At 40.5% G+C, this 16,523-nt stretch overlaps 1 protein-coding gene across 1 annotated transcript in view; it reads right to left on the bottom strand.

Moving 5' to 3' along the window:
* Positions 1-16,523, bottom strand: part of LOC306785941 (cGMP-dependent protein kinase 1-like) — a 76,169-nt gene that overhangs the window by 21,851 nt on the left and 37,795 nt on the right. The window contains exons 4-5 of the mRNA XM_079280525.1: positions 4,757-4,862; positions 1,714-1,777 (exon numbers count right to left, since the gene is read on the bottom strand). Coding sequence (XP_079136651.1) covers positions 1,714-1,777; positions 4,757-4,862 — 170 coding nt within the window. The remainder of the gene's footprint in view (positions 1-1,713; positions 1,778-4,756; positions 4,863-16,523) is intronic.

The following is a 16,523-nucleotide window of genomic DNA, read 5'->3' as shown; positions in this document are numbered from 1 at the left end:
TTCACACTGTTTTGATGTGGGTGGCATAGCTTGCAGCCTCCCCCTCAACGATGTACTTTCCTACAACCTCTTTCTTTTCCTTCATGGAGTTGTCCTTCGATATAGATTTTGTTGTGCGAACGCTCATAGATTTCCTTTTCTTGCTTCTCCTGGCCATCTACATCCCTGCTGCTCCATCCCGCTGAACTGAACTGATTCTCTCGAGTCTCTTGCTCTGCTGACCCTTTCAACCGATAGGTCTTTGAGTTATCCTCAATTTTACCTTTAACCACTTGGAGCAAAGTTCGACTGTGGCTTTCTTTGTTGTTGTACATCGTACATTCAATGATACGAATGAGGGACTTGTTATTCACCATTGCATGAATAACACATAATGGTATTGGCCACGGTCCAAGTCACAACACTGTGCTATGACAGCAGTGCAAGTCAAACCAGAGCAGTATGTTCATATGCAGTAGATTTTGCAGTGGTGCATTATTGATCAGTGTACAATTGACACAGTGGTTACATGACTGTATGCATGTTTATCAAGTTGCTGTAAACTGTTAAGCTATTCACACTATTACCTAGTTTCATTATTTGTATATAAACCCACCTGATGGCAGCAACAAAAATAATAGTTCCAGTGACATTGAGTAATTTAGTAATTCTATATCAATGCATGACATAGCTAATGAATCCTCAGATCCTGCTTTTTATTTGTCATTTTTCTACAATCTAATAAATTTGCATGCTGTGAAATTGTGTCATTTTCTGGCTTTGCATCTGTTTGAAGTTGTTGTCGCCACTGTTCCACTTTGATGATTTGATACAAAGATGAAATGATGACATGATGATTTGAATGTGATGCTATCTTTTCTGTAGTTTCAGGGTTTGGGAATTAATTGCAGGTTCAAAATGTGTCTGAGTAATGTTCATATCGAAGAACTAAATTATATCTCAAATTAGTTGACGACACAACTAAAAAATCCTAAAAACCAGCGTTAACATTACATAATCAGGTATCCTCTGGATGAGTCTATAATAAAAAAAACTCTGCAACAGATTGAATCATCAATGTCCTTTATCTTTTCTTAAAAGCAAAAGGATCTGGAACAGATTCCTCTTACTCCTCATTAAACAACATAAAAAAGTAGGCAAAGGCCATATTTTAATGCAATTCAACATATCGAAAGCCTCAATGTTAGCAGCACACATCAAAAGTGTCAATGAGAATGTGTTTGCATAACGAAATTATGCTGGCAAAAACATCAAACGAACATGCACATGGGCGGAAAATGTGATATTGAGACACATTGAAATCAGCATGAAAAAACCGAGGACATACTAATTATTTGGCATATCTTTGACATATTTCAATTGCTGTCCATTTGCAAAATATGCTGAAGTGTTTCAGCTTTTTGAATGTGTTTTTCTGAAGTCTTTCTTTGAGAATTGGTTTACATTACATTATAAAATACATTGTCCACTTTGTGATTACGATGTGATCCCCCACTATGCACACTTTATGTTTCTTTAATTCCCTTCCAAAGTCTGCACCTGCCTTCACCCAGAGCTCACTATCTGGATTATGTCCTCATTCCCGTTCTGGTTCACCGCGCTCTCTGCAATAAAGGAAAGGGCATGTATGGAAATCTATTAAGATGTGTGGAGTAAGCTTGTGACATCTGCTTTGTGCTGCAGGTGTCACAGGCTTTGGAACAAGGCACTTACCTCCTCAAGGACATCGGCAAGCTTGCTCAGAATATCTTCCTGCAGGTCGTGGAATGTGGGAACGCTGCAGGAGAAAGAAAATAAAGTGCTTTCAGATCGAAAAGGTTCCTACATATTACATTACTGATTCAGACTTTTGTTGTTGTCGGAAAAAAAAGGATGTAGAAAGCAGCGTGGATGGCAGCTTAGTATCGGTATTGGCTTTGAAAGTGTTGACGAGAATCAAAGCAGACCCTTGATCTGTAGAGAATAACAAAAAACTAGCAACAGGAACACATCTAAATCAATATTATGCTATGGCAGTTGGCCTGTATATTGTATTACAGATGGTGCATATAAATATTTCAGCATAAGCTAGGCAACGTGTCTAGTTACTCAGCAGGGAATCAGATCCGAGGTTGAATACTCCAGTATCAGGCCCTGATGTTTGTTCTGTTGGCTTCCCGGCAGCCTAAATGAACCCTATCTGCCTGTTATCAGGCCTACTAAATAAAACCGGCCCAGTGTTTATCAAGGAGGAAAATAACCCCTGTTGGTGAACAAAGGGCATATCTCCCTATATCATCTCTCACTCTGTGTGTTCCTCCATCTCCCTCTTCCCCCTCATTTTCCATGCTGTATTACAGTAATCTGAACCATCTCGCCTTGGCCCCCAACCCGGGCCCAAGCCGCTGTGTTCATCCTCGGGTTGTTGCTTCCTCCACAGAGGCTCTAGTTAATCAGCTGACCCTACTTCACATGAAACATTATGGCGTTTCAAACCCTTTGAGCTGCGAAGCTGTTGACACAAACAAAAAGCCTCTGTTGTAGTCACATTCCAATCCAACAACTTAATTGTGTTGCAGGAAATTAATTATGTTTTACGAAGCAAGTGGGGAAGTGCCGTTTCGCTAATGTGGTGTTTTTGATCATTTGAAACAGTCTAACATCACTACACTCATGGCACTGTGCCACTGTGAGTAAAGCATAGTGCAACTTTCTCTGGCAATCCTGGAAACGCAGAGAGAAACCAGCACTTCTTTGGGGTCTGATTAACCCTTTCCTACGCTCACTTCCTGCACCTTTTCACATATTGTTTAGTGGATGGCCGTCTGCTTTTATTCCATGCCGTATAGCTAGCGAGGGTAGATTAATAGCCCACCAACCTTTAAAAAAAGATCAATTCACAGCAAAATGCAACACACACTACCCCCACAGTTGCTCTTCTTGGAGCAATGTGCTGGAGCGATTTCTAACACATGCTAGAGAGAGAGAAAAACGTCTTCACAAGCACCCGTATGTAATATCATGTGGGATTTCCCTGTCAGTTTTTCATCTGTGTTCCTCCTCCATAACTTGTGAGAGCAAATATATAGTTGGGACAATTTACCAGTGGGTAGAAGACCAGCGTGTTTGTTCATACGCATGAATTAACGACAGCTCTTTTATTCGAGTTGCTTCTCGGAAGCAGCACATATAATTATTTACATTACAATAACAAATGATGCGATAAATGTCTGATTGCCCGCCCCAGCTACCCCTTTATGAAGCAAACACACATAGAGTGAGCCCAAACCAAGTGATATCTGTTAAACTCATCTGCTGTTATGGTCTGTTGGACTGTTAAGAGCTGCTGAGAGGCCGTAGCTGCCACACAGTACATGCTCTCAGTGAAGAGACAGCAAGTATCTTTCTTCAGTCAAAGCCAGCACGAAAATTGCTTCAGTCTTAAGACATGAAAGTAAGATAAGTCGATTTTTTTTGGAAAATATATTTTTGGTGTTAAATGTCTTCCTTTGTGGTGAAAGGGTACTGAGGATACAGCAAAGTATTGTGACTGCCTTGCAAATGTCACAGACTGTTACACTATCCAGGGAGACTGTTCTCGCCAGAAACAACGAAAGCATTTGTCATTGTGGCCAAACACTTGAAGCAACTTGTGTTTATGTTTCCCAAACCGGCAATATCTTACATTACTGTGAATAATACAGTCCACTCTCAGAAGCAAAGGCAGAATTAGTCTGACATTTGTATACTGCTGCAAAGGCAAATGAGTTAAAATTGGGTTTACCCTTGCCCTTACATAAGGGAAGAGGTGAAATGGCTGGGTGTACAAAGGGTTTGACTACGAACAGTAAACAATGGTATCTTTTAACCATGTCTGTGATCTTTCCCTATCATTAATTAGGTAGTTTAATTTCTAAAACATAACTATACTTTTACCTTAAAGGCTTAACATAAAAAAAAACAGCAAAGGAGTCATTTCTGGAACAGTCAAACGAGTTGAAAGGTACTGACGTACGGCCGATTTTGTAGTTTAGGCATCGAGTGAAAAGTTGGTTTCCTGCCTGCCTTGAAACATCTCTGTAGTGTCAGAGTCTGATCATTATCACAGTTATTCCCGAAGCCTCGCTCTGTAGAAATGATCCTCGGCAGAGCGTGTGCTTTTATCACCGGCAACTTTGAACAAAAACAGAAACGTTCGAGAGGAAGAGAGAAAGACAATAGAGCAGCTTCTAATATCGGCCCTGAAAACAAAGTCATGAGAAAATGGTGTGGCATTTGAAATATAGGGAAGATGGTGGTATAATATTCATAATTGGCTTGATGAAGACCAAAGTGGATGAAAGAAAAACAGGAAAGTTGAACAGAGACAGGGGGACAAGAGAGATTTACACTAGAATTGAATCTGTCGTGCATCCGGATCACTGCTCTCCCGCTGTCTTTTGATGAGTCTTTCCTTTTATCCTGTACTCCATGCAGGCCTTTTAAGTGATAATGGGCTTCTGGTGGTTAGGCTACAAAGCCATCCGATTGAGATCGGGATATTAAAGAAAGATGATACAGTTACTCTGTATTTTTTCAGTTGGATGAATGACACCTTCAGTGACACACCAGCAATTAATTTAGAGTTCGATAATTTGTTTGTAAAAATGAATAAGGAATCCTTAGGGCAACTGCTCACACATATTCTCCTTCATCCATTTCGTTAATTCATTCATTGCATTTCAAATCGAAGTCCTATTCAGGGCCATTTGTCTGTGGGACAATTGGGGTTTCTCACCTTTTCAGAAACTCCATATACTCTTGGTGCTTGATGAGACCCGTCCTCATCATGATCGTCTGAAAACATTGTCGGTCGATGGCCCACAGCTTCACATTTGTTAGAGCTGGAAAGAGGAATACACGAGATAAGCAATGTCGAGAAAGACAGTTTCTACCCTCAGGCATTCAGATTAATTAAACAGCACATTTTACGCATTATACATTCGCTGCATTATGGATATTGTGAATATCCGATGCTCTTTAAAGCATTTGATATTGAACTTGAGATGTGAGAATATTCATATTTGTGTCATTGCATGTAGCGTGTGAGAGTTCAAACTAAAACCCTACACTGAAATCACTGCTCAGAGAGAAGGTGGGGGGGGGGGGGGTATCTGTGGGCCTTTATGTTTTTTTTTCTTTTATTCGTTCAACCCCTTGAGTTGCTGATTTCTCTTTGTATTAACGACAATCGTAAAACTGTGTGACGAAAGTTACGTTCAGTTTCAAATGACAAACGGCCACCCCTGGTATTTGTCTGTAAAATGTCTTGAAAACAATTTGGAATTAAATGTTCCACTAATGATTGCAATCTGCGTTGGCCCTGAGGCGCCAACTCCATAACCATAATACTCGCTGTACATTCAGCAGATGGAGGTTAAAGCGTGTTTTTCTTTGTTTCAATATCGCACTGTGTCTCATTTGTCCACAGAGCATTGTTCCATGAAGCAACCACGTAATGTGAGACAAACATTACACGTGCAGACAATACTTTGTCTTTTGAGAGCAATAGTTTTCTCTGCATGGCAAAAAACTCATGTTTTGGCAATTTTCTTATTGTGGGATTTAGTCGGTGCAAGAGATACCCAGAAAGCATCGCTGTTACGCTACATTTTTTTGACACCTCTTTGAACAATAAAGTTCTCTTGCAGCGATCCTTACAGAATGCCCAGTCCCTGATCAGAAATGGCGCTGAATCTCTTGCATTTTCTTCCATTCCTCTGCCGAGCTGGTGATTGATGGAGGCGTGGGTCTTTGAGAATTGCCTTTCTTTTCATTTTCAGTGTTTTTTGAGCCTCAGCAGCTTTGAGGTCCCCTGTAGTCACTGTTAATCAGAATATGTTTCACCTCGACAGATCTCTGTTGTGAAGAGCCGGCCCTGCTGGAACCAGGCCACACAGGTTTTCGTCAGCGCAGTGGACCTCTAACCCACACCTGCATGTCATTACATTTCCACATTCAGCTCCATTTCCCAGAATAAATTGGCTTGTTGGGGCAGAAACTTTATAACAAAACATGTCAAAACCCCATATTTCAACTGTAAAGTAACTTCCAGAATTCAGTGCTTCACTTTGTTAAAAGCATTTCATGGCAATTATTTCAAAATGACTTTGGAGTATCTCCCCCGGTCATTATCTTTTACAAAAAATGCTCTCATTTCGACTTCACGGCTTCAATTGTGCAGTTATACAGTAGACTGTTAGAGATAATGAAAAGAGAGAGAAAATACCAGTCTGACCCCAAAAACTGGAGATCCCCAAAGAGCCTTGTGGCCACAGGGACGTGTAGTAATATTAGAAGAGAATTCATCAGATAAGAGTCAGACTGCTTGGTATTTTTGTTTTGAGTGTCTGTTGCAGAAGCTGATCGTTGTATCTCATCCACGTATTTAACATTAGTTTTTAAGATAAAATCCAGTGTTGTCAATATCAATGTGGTATGTATTGATCACAGGAGAATAATTGAACCTTCACTTTCCTGTGTTCTGTCTTCTTGTCTTATCTGTGTGTTTGGTATCTTGTGCAAAAAGGACCAAGTCAGGCTGCAACGACAAATCAGGAAAGCGGGAAAAATCAATGGCATTGACCAAGAAACAGCCACTAGCCTTTTTTACAGGATAGTATCCAACCCCATTCATTTCGATTTTCAACCTGACGCAGCGAAAGACTCCGTCACAAAACCAACACAGGTCGATACAAGAACTCTTTTCCCTCAAGTCATCAGCCAGAATAACATATAGCTTAATAATCAACAGGTCTCTTGTGAAGTCACGTTTGATTTTAAAGTGAATTGACAGGTTTAATTTCACCTTATTCTTTATTTTGTCTCAGTCTCGGCATTATCAAATGTGTTTTATTATGAATATATTGTGGTATTTGATACTGCTACACTTAATAAATGTGATGCCCACTCGCTCTCACACGCACACACACACACACACACACACACACACATACACATAAATGTGATGCCCGCTCGCTCTCACACGCACGCACGCACACACACACACACACACACAATACTAATTTAAATATAGCTGCATGAACACACATACAAAAATACACACGCGTACTAACCCACAAACTCTTATACTCCAGGTATTTATGTACAAATACACACACACACACTCTCTCTCTCTCTCTCTCTCTCTCACATACATCACAATTTTTCCTCTGCTGACCAAGAGTTTGGCTGCAGTTTAAAATAGGGCCAAACCACAGGAGAAATGCCCTCATTAAACAGCCTGACACGGTTTTTGGTGAAAGAGACTTTCTCGGAGTGGGAAACCCAAAACACACAGCGTGACATAAAAACGTATTCAGACACAGATGTGTGTAGACACAGACATGCAGACATCCTTTACAAGCGCACACATACATCAGATACATAGAGCTGTGCAATATGTTGATATTATATCAATGTCGTGATAAGAGAGGTATCTTCTTCGAGTTTGGATATCATAATATGGCAGTGTTGTCTTTTCCTGGTTTTAAAGGCTGCATTACAGTAAAGTAAAATATCAGACTATTATAGCTGTTATATTATTTGCCTTAACTTACTTAATCATTATATCCTCATTACTGGAGATGATCAAAAATCGCATTGTGTAAATATTTTGTAAAAGCACCAATGGTCGACCTTACAATATCGTCGCAATATGGAAAGAGGTATTTGATGAAAAAAAATAAAGCGATATTTGATTATCTCCACATACATACCTACAAACACACAAAGATACACCCCGAGATTCCCGTATAGTATGTAATACATACTGTATAAACACATGTGCTGCTGTGTGCACATACACATAAACACACCCGCAAATGAACAGTTACCAAACACACATGTTCCACAATGATTCCCCCTCCTTCTTGCAAGCTTTCCAAAGGCATTGTTGTAAAAAAAGAAAGATACTCCCTATCTGGATATCATTATGTCATTTTTAATCAAAGAGGTTTTTTCTGCAGGGGTCATGTGGACAAATGATTCCAAGGTAGACTGAGAGCCCAGCCAACCTGGTATATGGAGATCGGTCTTGGGTGAAATCATGAAGAGTAGTCGTCTAATTTGACCCAGAAACTACAAGAGTGGGAGGTTAGACATCACTATGCAGTGTGCAAAGAAGTGTTTTGGCGTGTGGGAGTGTTGGGCACTGGGAAATAAGATATGTAGGGAGCCTGCAGCGCACCATAGTAGGTAAACGTATTATTCGGAGGGTTGAATAAATTGCGGTGAGACTCGGGGAGCTAGTTATCCCGTAGTGAGGGCGCAGATGAATGTCATAATGCTCATGGGTTTGCCGACCATTAGCTTCACAGCTTTCTGGATGCTCGTATCACCCCAGGCAGTGCTGGAAAGATAAGGGGTGTTGTCTGTGAAAGCTTTTGAGGAATTTGGCTGTTGTTCCAGTTGGATGGGGCTTCAACAATCATGCGATGGTGGGCTGTAAATGCATGCGATATGAAACCAAAATGTGTACAGGGGTAGACAAAAAAACAAGAACACCTGTGCAATTGAATGCAATACAACTGAGGCTTGACACGTACTTTTTTCAAGAAAGTTGGTGGTGAGCATGTTGCTCTTGATTGCATTGTATTGTTGTTGCATCATATTGTAACTTATCTGCTGTTGTCATGCCCACTTAATGTAATGCACATCATATATAGCCTGAGAACATGATCATTAGCATTTGTCATTTCTGTTTTGTGGTGAAAAGTTCAACATGTGCACATCCGTTCTCTTTCCAAAAAAAAAATGTTTTCATGCAACACACATTGGCAGCGTTGAGGAGTGTTGATGCACGTCGACTGACACCTGGAGCAAACATGCCGTCATGCAGACAGAGGAGGTAGTTTGAATAGTGTAGCAAGGATGAGCCGATTCCAGGTGCCCAAAGGGATCAAATTGCTGCTATTGTGGAAAGATGTACCGCCATTGACGCTGCGAAAGTGGCCTCTTGACGTGCATCCATCCAGCGGTGTGTGGGTGTACATAGACAATAATGGGTGCATTTGCAACAGGTGCGTGTTGCACTTTATTGCTTATTACTCATCTCAAACATCACATCATTTCAACAACGGCTGGTTTTCCTAAGTACATGTAAAGTGTGTAATTGACAAATTTGAATTAAAAATGGCGCTCCCTAAATTGAAAATCACTATAACCCTGTGGATTACTGTTTAACACCTATTTTCTCATTGCCCCTTGAAAGCTCCTCTAAATTGAATGCAATCCCACCTCGGAGTAAGAGATGGCATGTCATTATCATTTGTTCGTGATCTTCCTTTCCTCCCCTCTCCTTGATGAAGGGATTGCTATTCCTGAGCCTTCAATTCATCCCAATTATTTGCAACAATAGATTGTTGATCATGAATACTGGCAAAACTAGACAACTAGCTCCTTTGACATGCCAGAGGGCCCAAAAGAGAGGATCTGTGTTTAAACCTGAGGACAAGAGTGAGAGGTAATATACATATGGATGTTGCCCCATGATAGAGCGCCGGACAAGGCCTTCCCCATTCATTTGGCCCAGTCGTAATTCATTGTAACTGAATTTAAACCCAGGGGATTATGCAAATGCTCCATGTGTGTTTGTTCCTGTAATCTAATTTTGGCTCATTAAATGACATAAATATGTAGCTCAAGCGCAAGTTCAATCAGGAAGACACTCACTAGTAATCTCTATCTTTCCTCGCCTTGTAAATACTCTATCAGCTGATTGGGGGCGTGCACTTTTAATTAACCAACCAGATTCGGCACACCGGGTCCTCAAGCCAATCATATCGGTGCTGTCAAGCTTTAAATAGTGTTCTCCTCTCTGCTGCTGTCAGGTGTCATTGCAGATAAGCAGATGCGACCCTCCTCCACCCCAGTCGCCTCCAGTCAGCGTCACAGTCGGGCTCCTGAGTCATCATCAGATAGCAGCGACTCCTTTCATCACCACCACCAGTGTCTGGACTCCAAGGGGGGATTAGGCCTGTTGGACCTCAGTATCCCTACCCTCGGTGATAGTACTTCAGGATGGAGTCCAATCGCCAAAGACTTTGCACTTTTGCATATTTGACGCTTGTATAATAAATCATTGTTAAACTTATGAAACAAGTCTCTCCTGATTGAACTAGCTCCTTTGACATGCCAGAGGGCCCAAAAGAGAGGATCTGTGTTTAAACCTGAGGACAACAGTGAGAGGTAATATACATATGGATGTTGCCACATGATAGAGCGCCGGACAGGGCCTTCCCCATTCATTTGGCCCAGTCGTAATTCATTGTAACTGAATTTAAACCCAGGGGATTATGCAAATGCTCCATGTGTGTTTGTTCCTGTAATCAAATTTTGGCTCATTAAATGACATAAATATAGAATGAGCTCAACAGTGTTTCTTCTCTGTATTCGAGTCATGACAGTTTACATCCACAGAGAGAGTGTGTGTGTGTGTGTGTGGGGGGGGGGGGGGGGGGGTTGGACACATCAGAACTGGCATATGTTTGTTACTGTGACTGTAATCGTGATTTTGGTAGTGTGCCGTAACGTTTAAAAATGACTCAAAACTGTCTACGTCTGGCCCCTACGATGGTTAAGTATCCACAATCCTTTCCAAAAGCACCACAGGGCTACATGAAAGTGGTACTGAAATAAAGATTAGACCAGAGTCTCAAGCAGTGAAGTGTGTGCAGAAGCGTGCACACTCTGTTGGCAAGAAAAATATTTGTTAGTAACACGGTATAAACACCAGTGCTCAATGTACGTCACTGTGTTTACACTAAAGTAGAAGACACATAATGACATGTATCGTGACACAATACTGTATGTTATCAACAGCAAAGTTTTAAGTTGTGATTTCTGTTCATTGTGTTCTCACACTTTTACAGCATCATCGTAAAAGAACAACAAGAAAACCTTGGAAAAGTGAATCAACATGTGTCTTTGGTGCCGTGTTGGTTATTAGGATGTGCTCGGCTGTGAAATATCATTTTAGCACTTGTAGATTTTTAAACTGGTGTTACACACAGCTCTGAGACACGGGGAGAGTTGGCGTCTCCAAACTAATTAGTGGAAGCAACCACCATAATAATTTTCACCCTGGAATATTGTTTTAATGTTTGGGTTTGTGGGCATTTGAATTGGTTTTCACCGTCTCTAAAAACCTTGACTTGACTCCTCCTGCAACTTTATTTCTCTCATTAACATTTTTTCCTAAACGTTCTCCCTCTTTACTTCCTAGTAATGTCTAAGAAAATGAGCAAATTAACCGTCTTCCTCTCACTGACTCAGAGACACACACACATACACACTTAAAATCACAGTCACGTGAACTCCTTCGAGGCCTCCCACATGTCTAGTTTTGGAAAGCGTTAAGAGAGCGACGCTGTCAGGGCGGCAGGGTGGAAGAGTCTAATCTCTTTCCCCACTAAGTCATTAATAATATCAGCCAAGTCTGATTACATCTGGATGAGCTCTTTAGAGCGTGAGAAAGCAGGACAGGTCATTTACGCCAGTGTCACACAGCCTAACGAAAAAGAAAAACATTAGAGGGATTCTCCTCATAATTACGGATCTAATTATTATCAATATTGAGGCTTAAAGAAACACAAGACAGTGTAGGAAATACAGATTCCTCCTTGTTATCTCGGAGCATTGCAAGTCTGTAGGTATAGGGAGGTATTGTGTGCTCTTATGACAGCATTTACATCTCAGTGGATCCCGACATGGAAAACTAGCCGGCTTAACCAGATGCCGTCTCCAGCTGCCAGTTCTACCAATGCTCCCATGTGGGAGACAGGAGTCCATGGACTTGGAGCAGCAGCTGCTTGGAGAAATATTGTGCTGAACGACATGCCACCCGCGATCCACCCACCACGCTCACCCACGCTATACGTTGTAAGAAAACCCATCCTTTGTTTTAGAGAACAACAGATTTCATTGCTGTTACATTCGGGGTTTCTATTTCAGCTGCAGTGACGTAAATATTCGTTTTATTTCAAAACCAACTATGTTTAACCATGTCCACCATTAAAAATGAAAAAGACACCTAGACGTGCGGGAGTCATAATATCTAAACGCATTTGAAATGCATAAATCTAACAGTGAGCACAGACGGTATGCATTTCGGTTGGAAACTTTGTGTCAAAAAGGCTGATTGAATAGGAGCATATCTAAAAATGCTTTTGGCTCGTCTCTGTAACGTTAACAAACCTTACTCTCAACCTTTATTCATCAATTACAGCTTATCTTGTTCATCATAAACATGCACGCATTTAGAAGACTGGAGTTTTGGTGTCGGACTGAATACGAATCCCGTTCATCCGTCTAAAGTTAGCTCTGTGATTTAACTCATATCCGAAGCAAAGCAGTAAATATTCCTTACTGCCAGCTTGTAATCTTATGCATAAAAAAGCATGATTGTTGAGAAGTTGAATTGAATTGATCTCATCATACTGTCTAACAGCATCTACTAAAGTCACTCAAGCGTCTCGAGAAGGGACGTGCTGTCTTTGTAGACAATCATTCATGATGGGTGACATTTTCATTACCGTACGCTATTTTGAAAACAGTCTTGTCGCTTGAAGTTCGCTGCTAACATTTCAAATAAGCAGAAGGAAAGAAATGTACAAACTGTCACCAATGTACGGGAAACATGTAAACAGGAAGGCTTTGCTCAATACCACAGCAAAACACACACTTTATAAGGAATGTAAAAAGGAAATAGGTTGAATTGGAAAGTACTGTAGAGCAGTGATTATATATTTTATAGTACAATGAGATGAGTGCAATCCAACCTTCTGAGTCACAGTTAATGGACTTGAGTAGACATTCATAACTGGCGGGGAGAATGTTATGTTTGGTGCAGAGTGAACGGATTATAAACCTCTAAAGGATGGGAAAAACAGACTATAGGGAATAAAATAAAATAAAAAAATGTTGTGTAATGTAATATATTTTAATATAATATGTAAACACATCATATTTGTAGTATTTTAATTATAGGGATACATTAGTAAAACGGCAAAACAATACAATGCCAAAACCGTGAAATGCCATTATTTTCATTTGAAGTCTAGAAATAGAGACGGGGAAAGGAGGAGGTGGGCCAAGAGGGAAAGTGGAATTTCTCTTTGAGGAGTAATTCATGAATGGTAGAAAAGAAAAGACCAAAGTGAATTTGAACAAAAGAACAGTGCGTTATATTCAAGAAAAATGAAGAAAACTGTTAACATGTTGTTCTTTCTAAAAGCCTTTAATTATCCCAGTCAATTTTCAACAGGCTTCTGTCTTTTGTTAAGAACATTTTCCATGAACAGGAATTCATCTTTTGTTCTTCCCACTTAGATTTAATTTCATGGTGTCAAGATTGAAGTACTGCCAACTGAGCTGATGACTTCAAAAGGAAGAGGAACTCTGAACTCCAATTAAACATTACCTTTCAGCACAAGTTGCTTCGTCGTCGGTTTGTAAGATCAATTTCAATTGTTTGTTGTCGTCATCGTGATACACAAGCTACCAGAAACAATTTGCCACGGAGGAAATCAGTTGGAATAACGTGATAAGTTTCATTCTGCCCGGCTGTAGAAAATCAAACGCAGGAAATGAAGTGTGTTTGCTATTCATCAGCATGTAGGCTATATTTAGGCCCTGGTGCAGGTTGTATCAGGTTACAGCAGATGATGTATTTCTCTATATATCTGGTTCTGTGGACTACTCAAACGCCACACTGAAATTATTGATTTTTCAGGCAGTCAAATCATGTGTATGTCCTTGTGGGCGTGGCAGTATGCTGATTGAAAATAGCGAACATGTGCCTGTCATTTTAGAATGATTCAGATTCACTGACATGCGCACGGGGGTAAGAATTACTTTGGACAGTGCACGTGTGTTCTGTATCCCGATGGTAAGTTCGGTGTGTGCTTATTATAAGAACAAATTAGTGAATGAGGCGCATTGTCCGATTGTCCCGACATCGGTCCAAACTTAAAAAAAAGTAACTTACGTCACAAGACATCCAGACATCAGTGTGTATTGCTAATCCTTGTCTTTTTGTATCATTTAGTTTAAATCTGTAGCGATGTCTTACTTGTTTGTGCTATGTATGCACCTACTGTGGAAAATAATGTCCTCCTTGAGGACGAATACTAAACCATGACGTAACCATATAGTGTCTACACTAAAATGACATCAGACTTGTGAGTTCTTGTTTTAGTTTCTGTCAACAAGAAGAAAGAACTTGTGTCATTGTTGCATGTCATCAGGCTTTCTGTCAGTCAAAGTTGATGTTTTGAAACCCGTTGAGCGCCAGCACCCAAAAGTACCGGCCGGCGTGATAATTCCCCCCACTGCTTTGCCAGAACGTGATGAATGCATGTTTCTGCGACGGTGTGTGAGTGAGTGACTGCATGCCAGCATGGGTGCGCATACTCGTTGTATACGTTTGTCTGCCACTCTTGATCTTTTTTTGTTTTTTTGTTTTATGCGGCAGCAATTCTTCTGACAAGAGACTCTTTACTCTGCAGGAGTCCTAGATTCAGCTCAGGTTCTGAAACTGAGAAACTGTTCATCATAGGAGGAAAAGATGCATAAGCATGCAAACATTAATCAAACTAATGTGTGGCCCGGATATTACAGATAGCTTCCTCTGTTCAGTGATCTTGTGTGATTAAAAAGAACAATTCTGCCATGTTTGAAATATAACATCTTACGTTATACATTTCAACTTCAAGCGCAGGCGTTAGTGTGTATCCTTTGATATTCGTCCTTGTCCTTTACACACGATCGCCAACCTGGTCAACACATATAAAGTGTTATCATTCTGCCACCAACAGTTCGTTTCAGTTTAACAGTCTGTTGCTAGTAGCAACCAGTACCAGAACAGCCTAAAGCAGTTCATGAGTTTATGATTGGTACATCCACCGTTTTGTTAGACCTGCGGCCAAGCAAATATTGTTAAGTATCGAGTAATCCTCTAAATGCAGTTGTTGGACCATCAGTTGTACTTCATCTCCTATAGCATCCTGTTAGCTTATAGTTATCCTTTCCTTTGTTTCTTCCTGCAACCCTGTCTCCCAGAAATTGTGTTTGTATATAAAACATTTGCAACTGCAAATGTGTTTTTAGAGTCACGTAATGCCATCTCAATTATATTTTATTAACATAATAAGTAAACATTTTATATTTGGATTATGTTTATGCTGAATGTGGCAACAACACAACAAACTTAATTGGTTTTCCCTGCGCTTACAATACATTATCTGCTTGTAGCAACTATCATAAATGCATTTTATGGTTACAATTAGGCTGTCAAAGCACTTGGTTAAGGCTAAGGAAAGATTGAAGTCGCTGTTAAATATTGAAATAAAATAAAAAGGACTTGACGGCCATCCCCTGTCTTCGGCCTCTATAGGTGTGTTTAGCTTGCTGCAAAGCACGAGCACCTATACATATAAAGAGGGCAGAGGATATATTGTAAATAAATGCCAGAAAATAGCACATCTTGTTCGCCATCATCCACTTCTCACAGGGCATGAAATGAAGCTTGGTTTTGGGAGGATGGAGGTCAGCAAATAGAAATTGCATTGCCTCTCTGTCAGTTTCTTTAATTGTATTGCTATGGTCCCAAACATCAGGGCCTCCTCGCTGCCTCGGACCAGAATTGGCAAACCACAATTTACTTGATGAAATTGTGACGAAAGCAGGTGGGAAAGGAAATATTGTGGGCAAGATAGCATGTAAAAGCTAGCTTATAATTTCTTTCCCTTTTTAGAGGTATTCCTGAGTGAGAAGTTACAGAGTCAAATTGCTCAAGTCTTGCCCATCATCATTGAAAGCCTTTTTTCCCTTGCGAATTGATCACCCACTGTTTAAGCTGTATCTACAGAAAAAGAGCAAAAACAACATTATTGGCTGAGATATATGTGACTGTCGCTTAACTGATTCAGAATAATGTGTGTGTGTGTGTGTGTGTGTGTGTGAGTGTGTGTGAGTGTGTAGTTGCTGCGCTGAATCTGAGCCAAGATCATTGGACAAAGGGGTACAGCTCTTTAGCTTGCTTGCTTTTCCTGGTTGTAAGAACAACCTTTGGTCCTAATTCCACTTCCTCACTGTAGTCATCCACAGACAGAGGGGAAACAACAGGGTAGTGGAGGGACAGTCAACAGAAGACGGAGAATCAAGTCTCAGACAGCTGTGATTTTCACTGTTTGCACAGCTGTTTCTATACGCCTCCCTCAGCTGATTTTAGACATTCGTTCATAAATTCAAAAAACTCTGACAGTGCTACGTTCTTATGCGAGTGCTCTGATTAATAACTGTTCATGTCTTCCTCTTCTGCCCTTGCACTCAGTGCCAGCCGTACAGCTTGTTCTGGTATGATTGTATTTGTCAGGTAACAAACGACAATCCAACCTTCTAAAGGGGAACGGTTAGTCACACCTTCTCTCCCAGATTTGCTCAACAAATATTGACTAATTGCAAAATTGTATGTATCCTAGACCTATCTGATCTTTGCACTGGGA

The sequence above is a fragment of the Melanostigma gelatinosum genome (assembly GCF_949748355.1).
Source record: "Melanostigma gelatinosum genome assembly, chromosome: 12".
Taxonomy (NCBI): domain Eukaryota; kingdom Metazoa; phylum Chordata; class Actinopteri; order Perciformes; family Zoarcidae; genus Melanostigma; species Melanostigma gelatinosum.
Note: the sequence above shows the minus strand (reverse complement) of the source record. Positions and strands in the feature narration are given on the sequence as shown.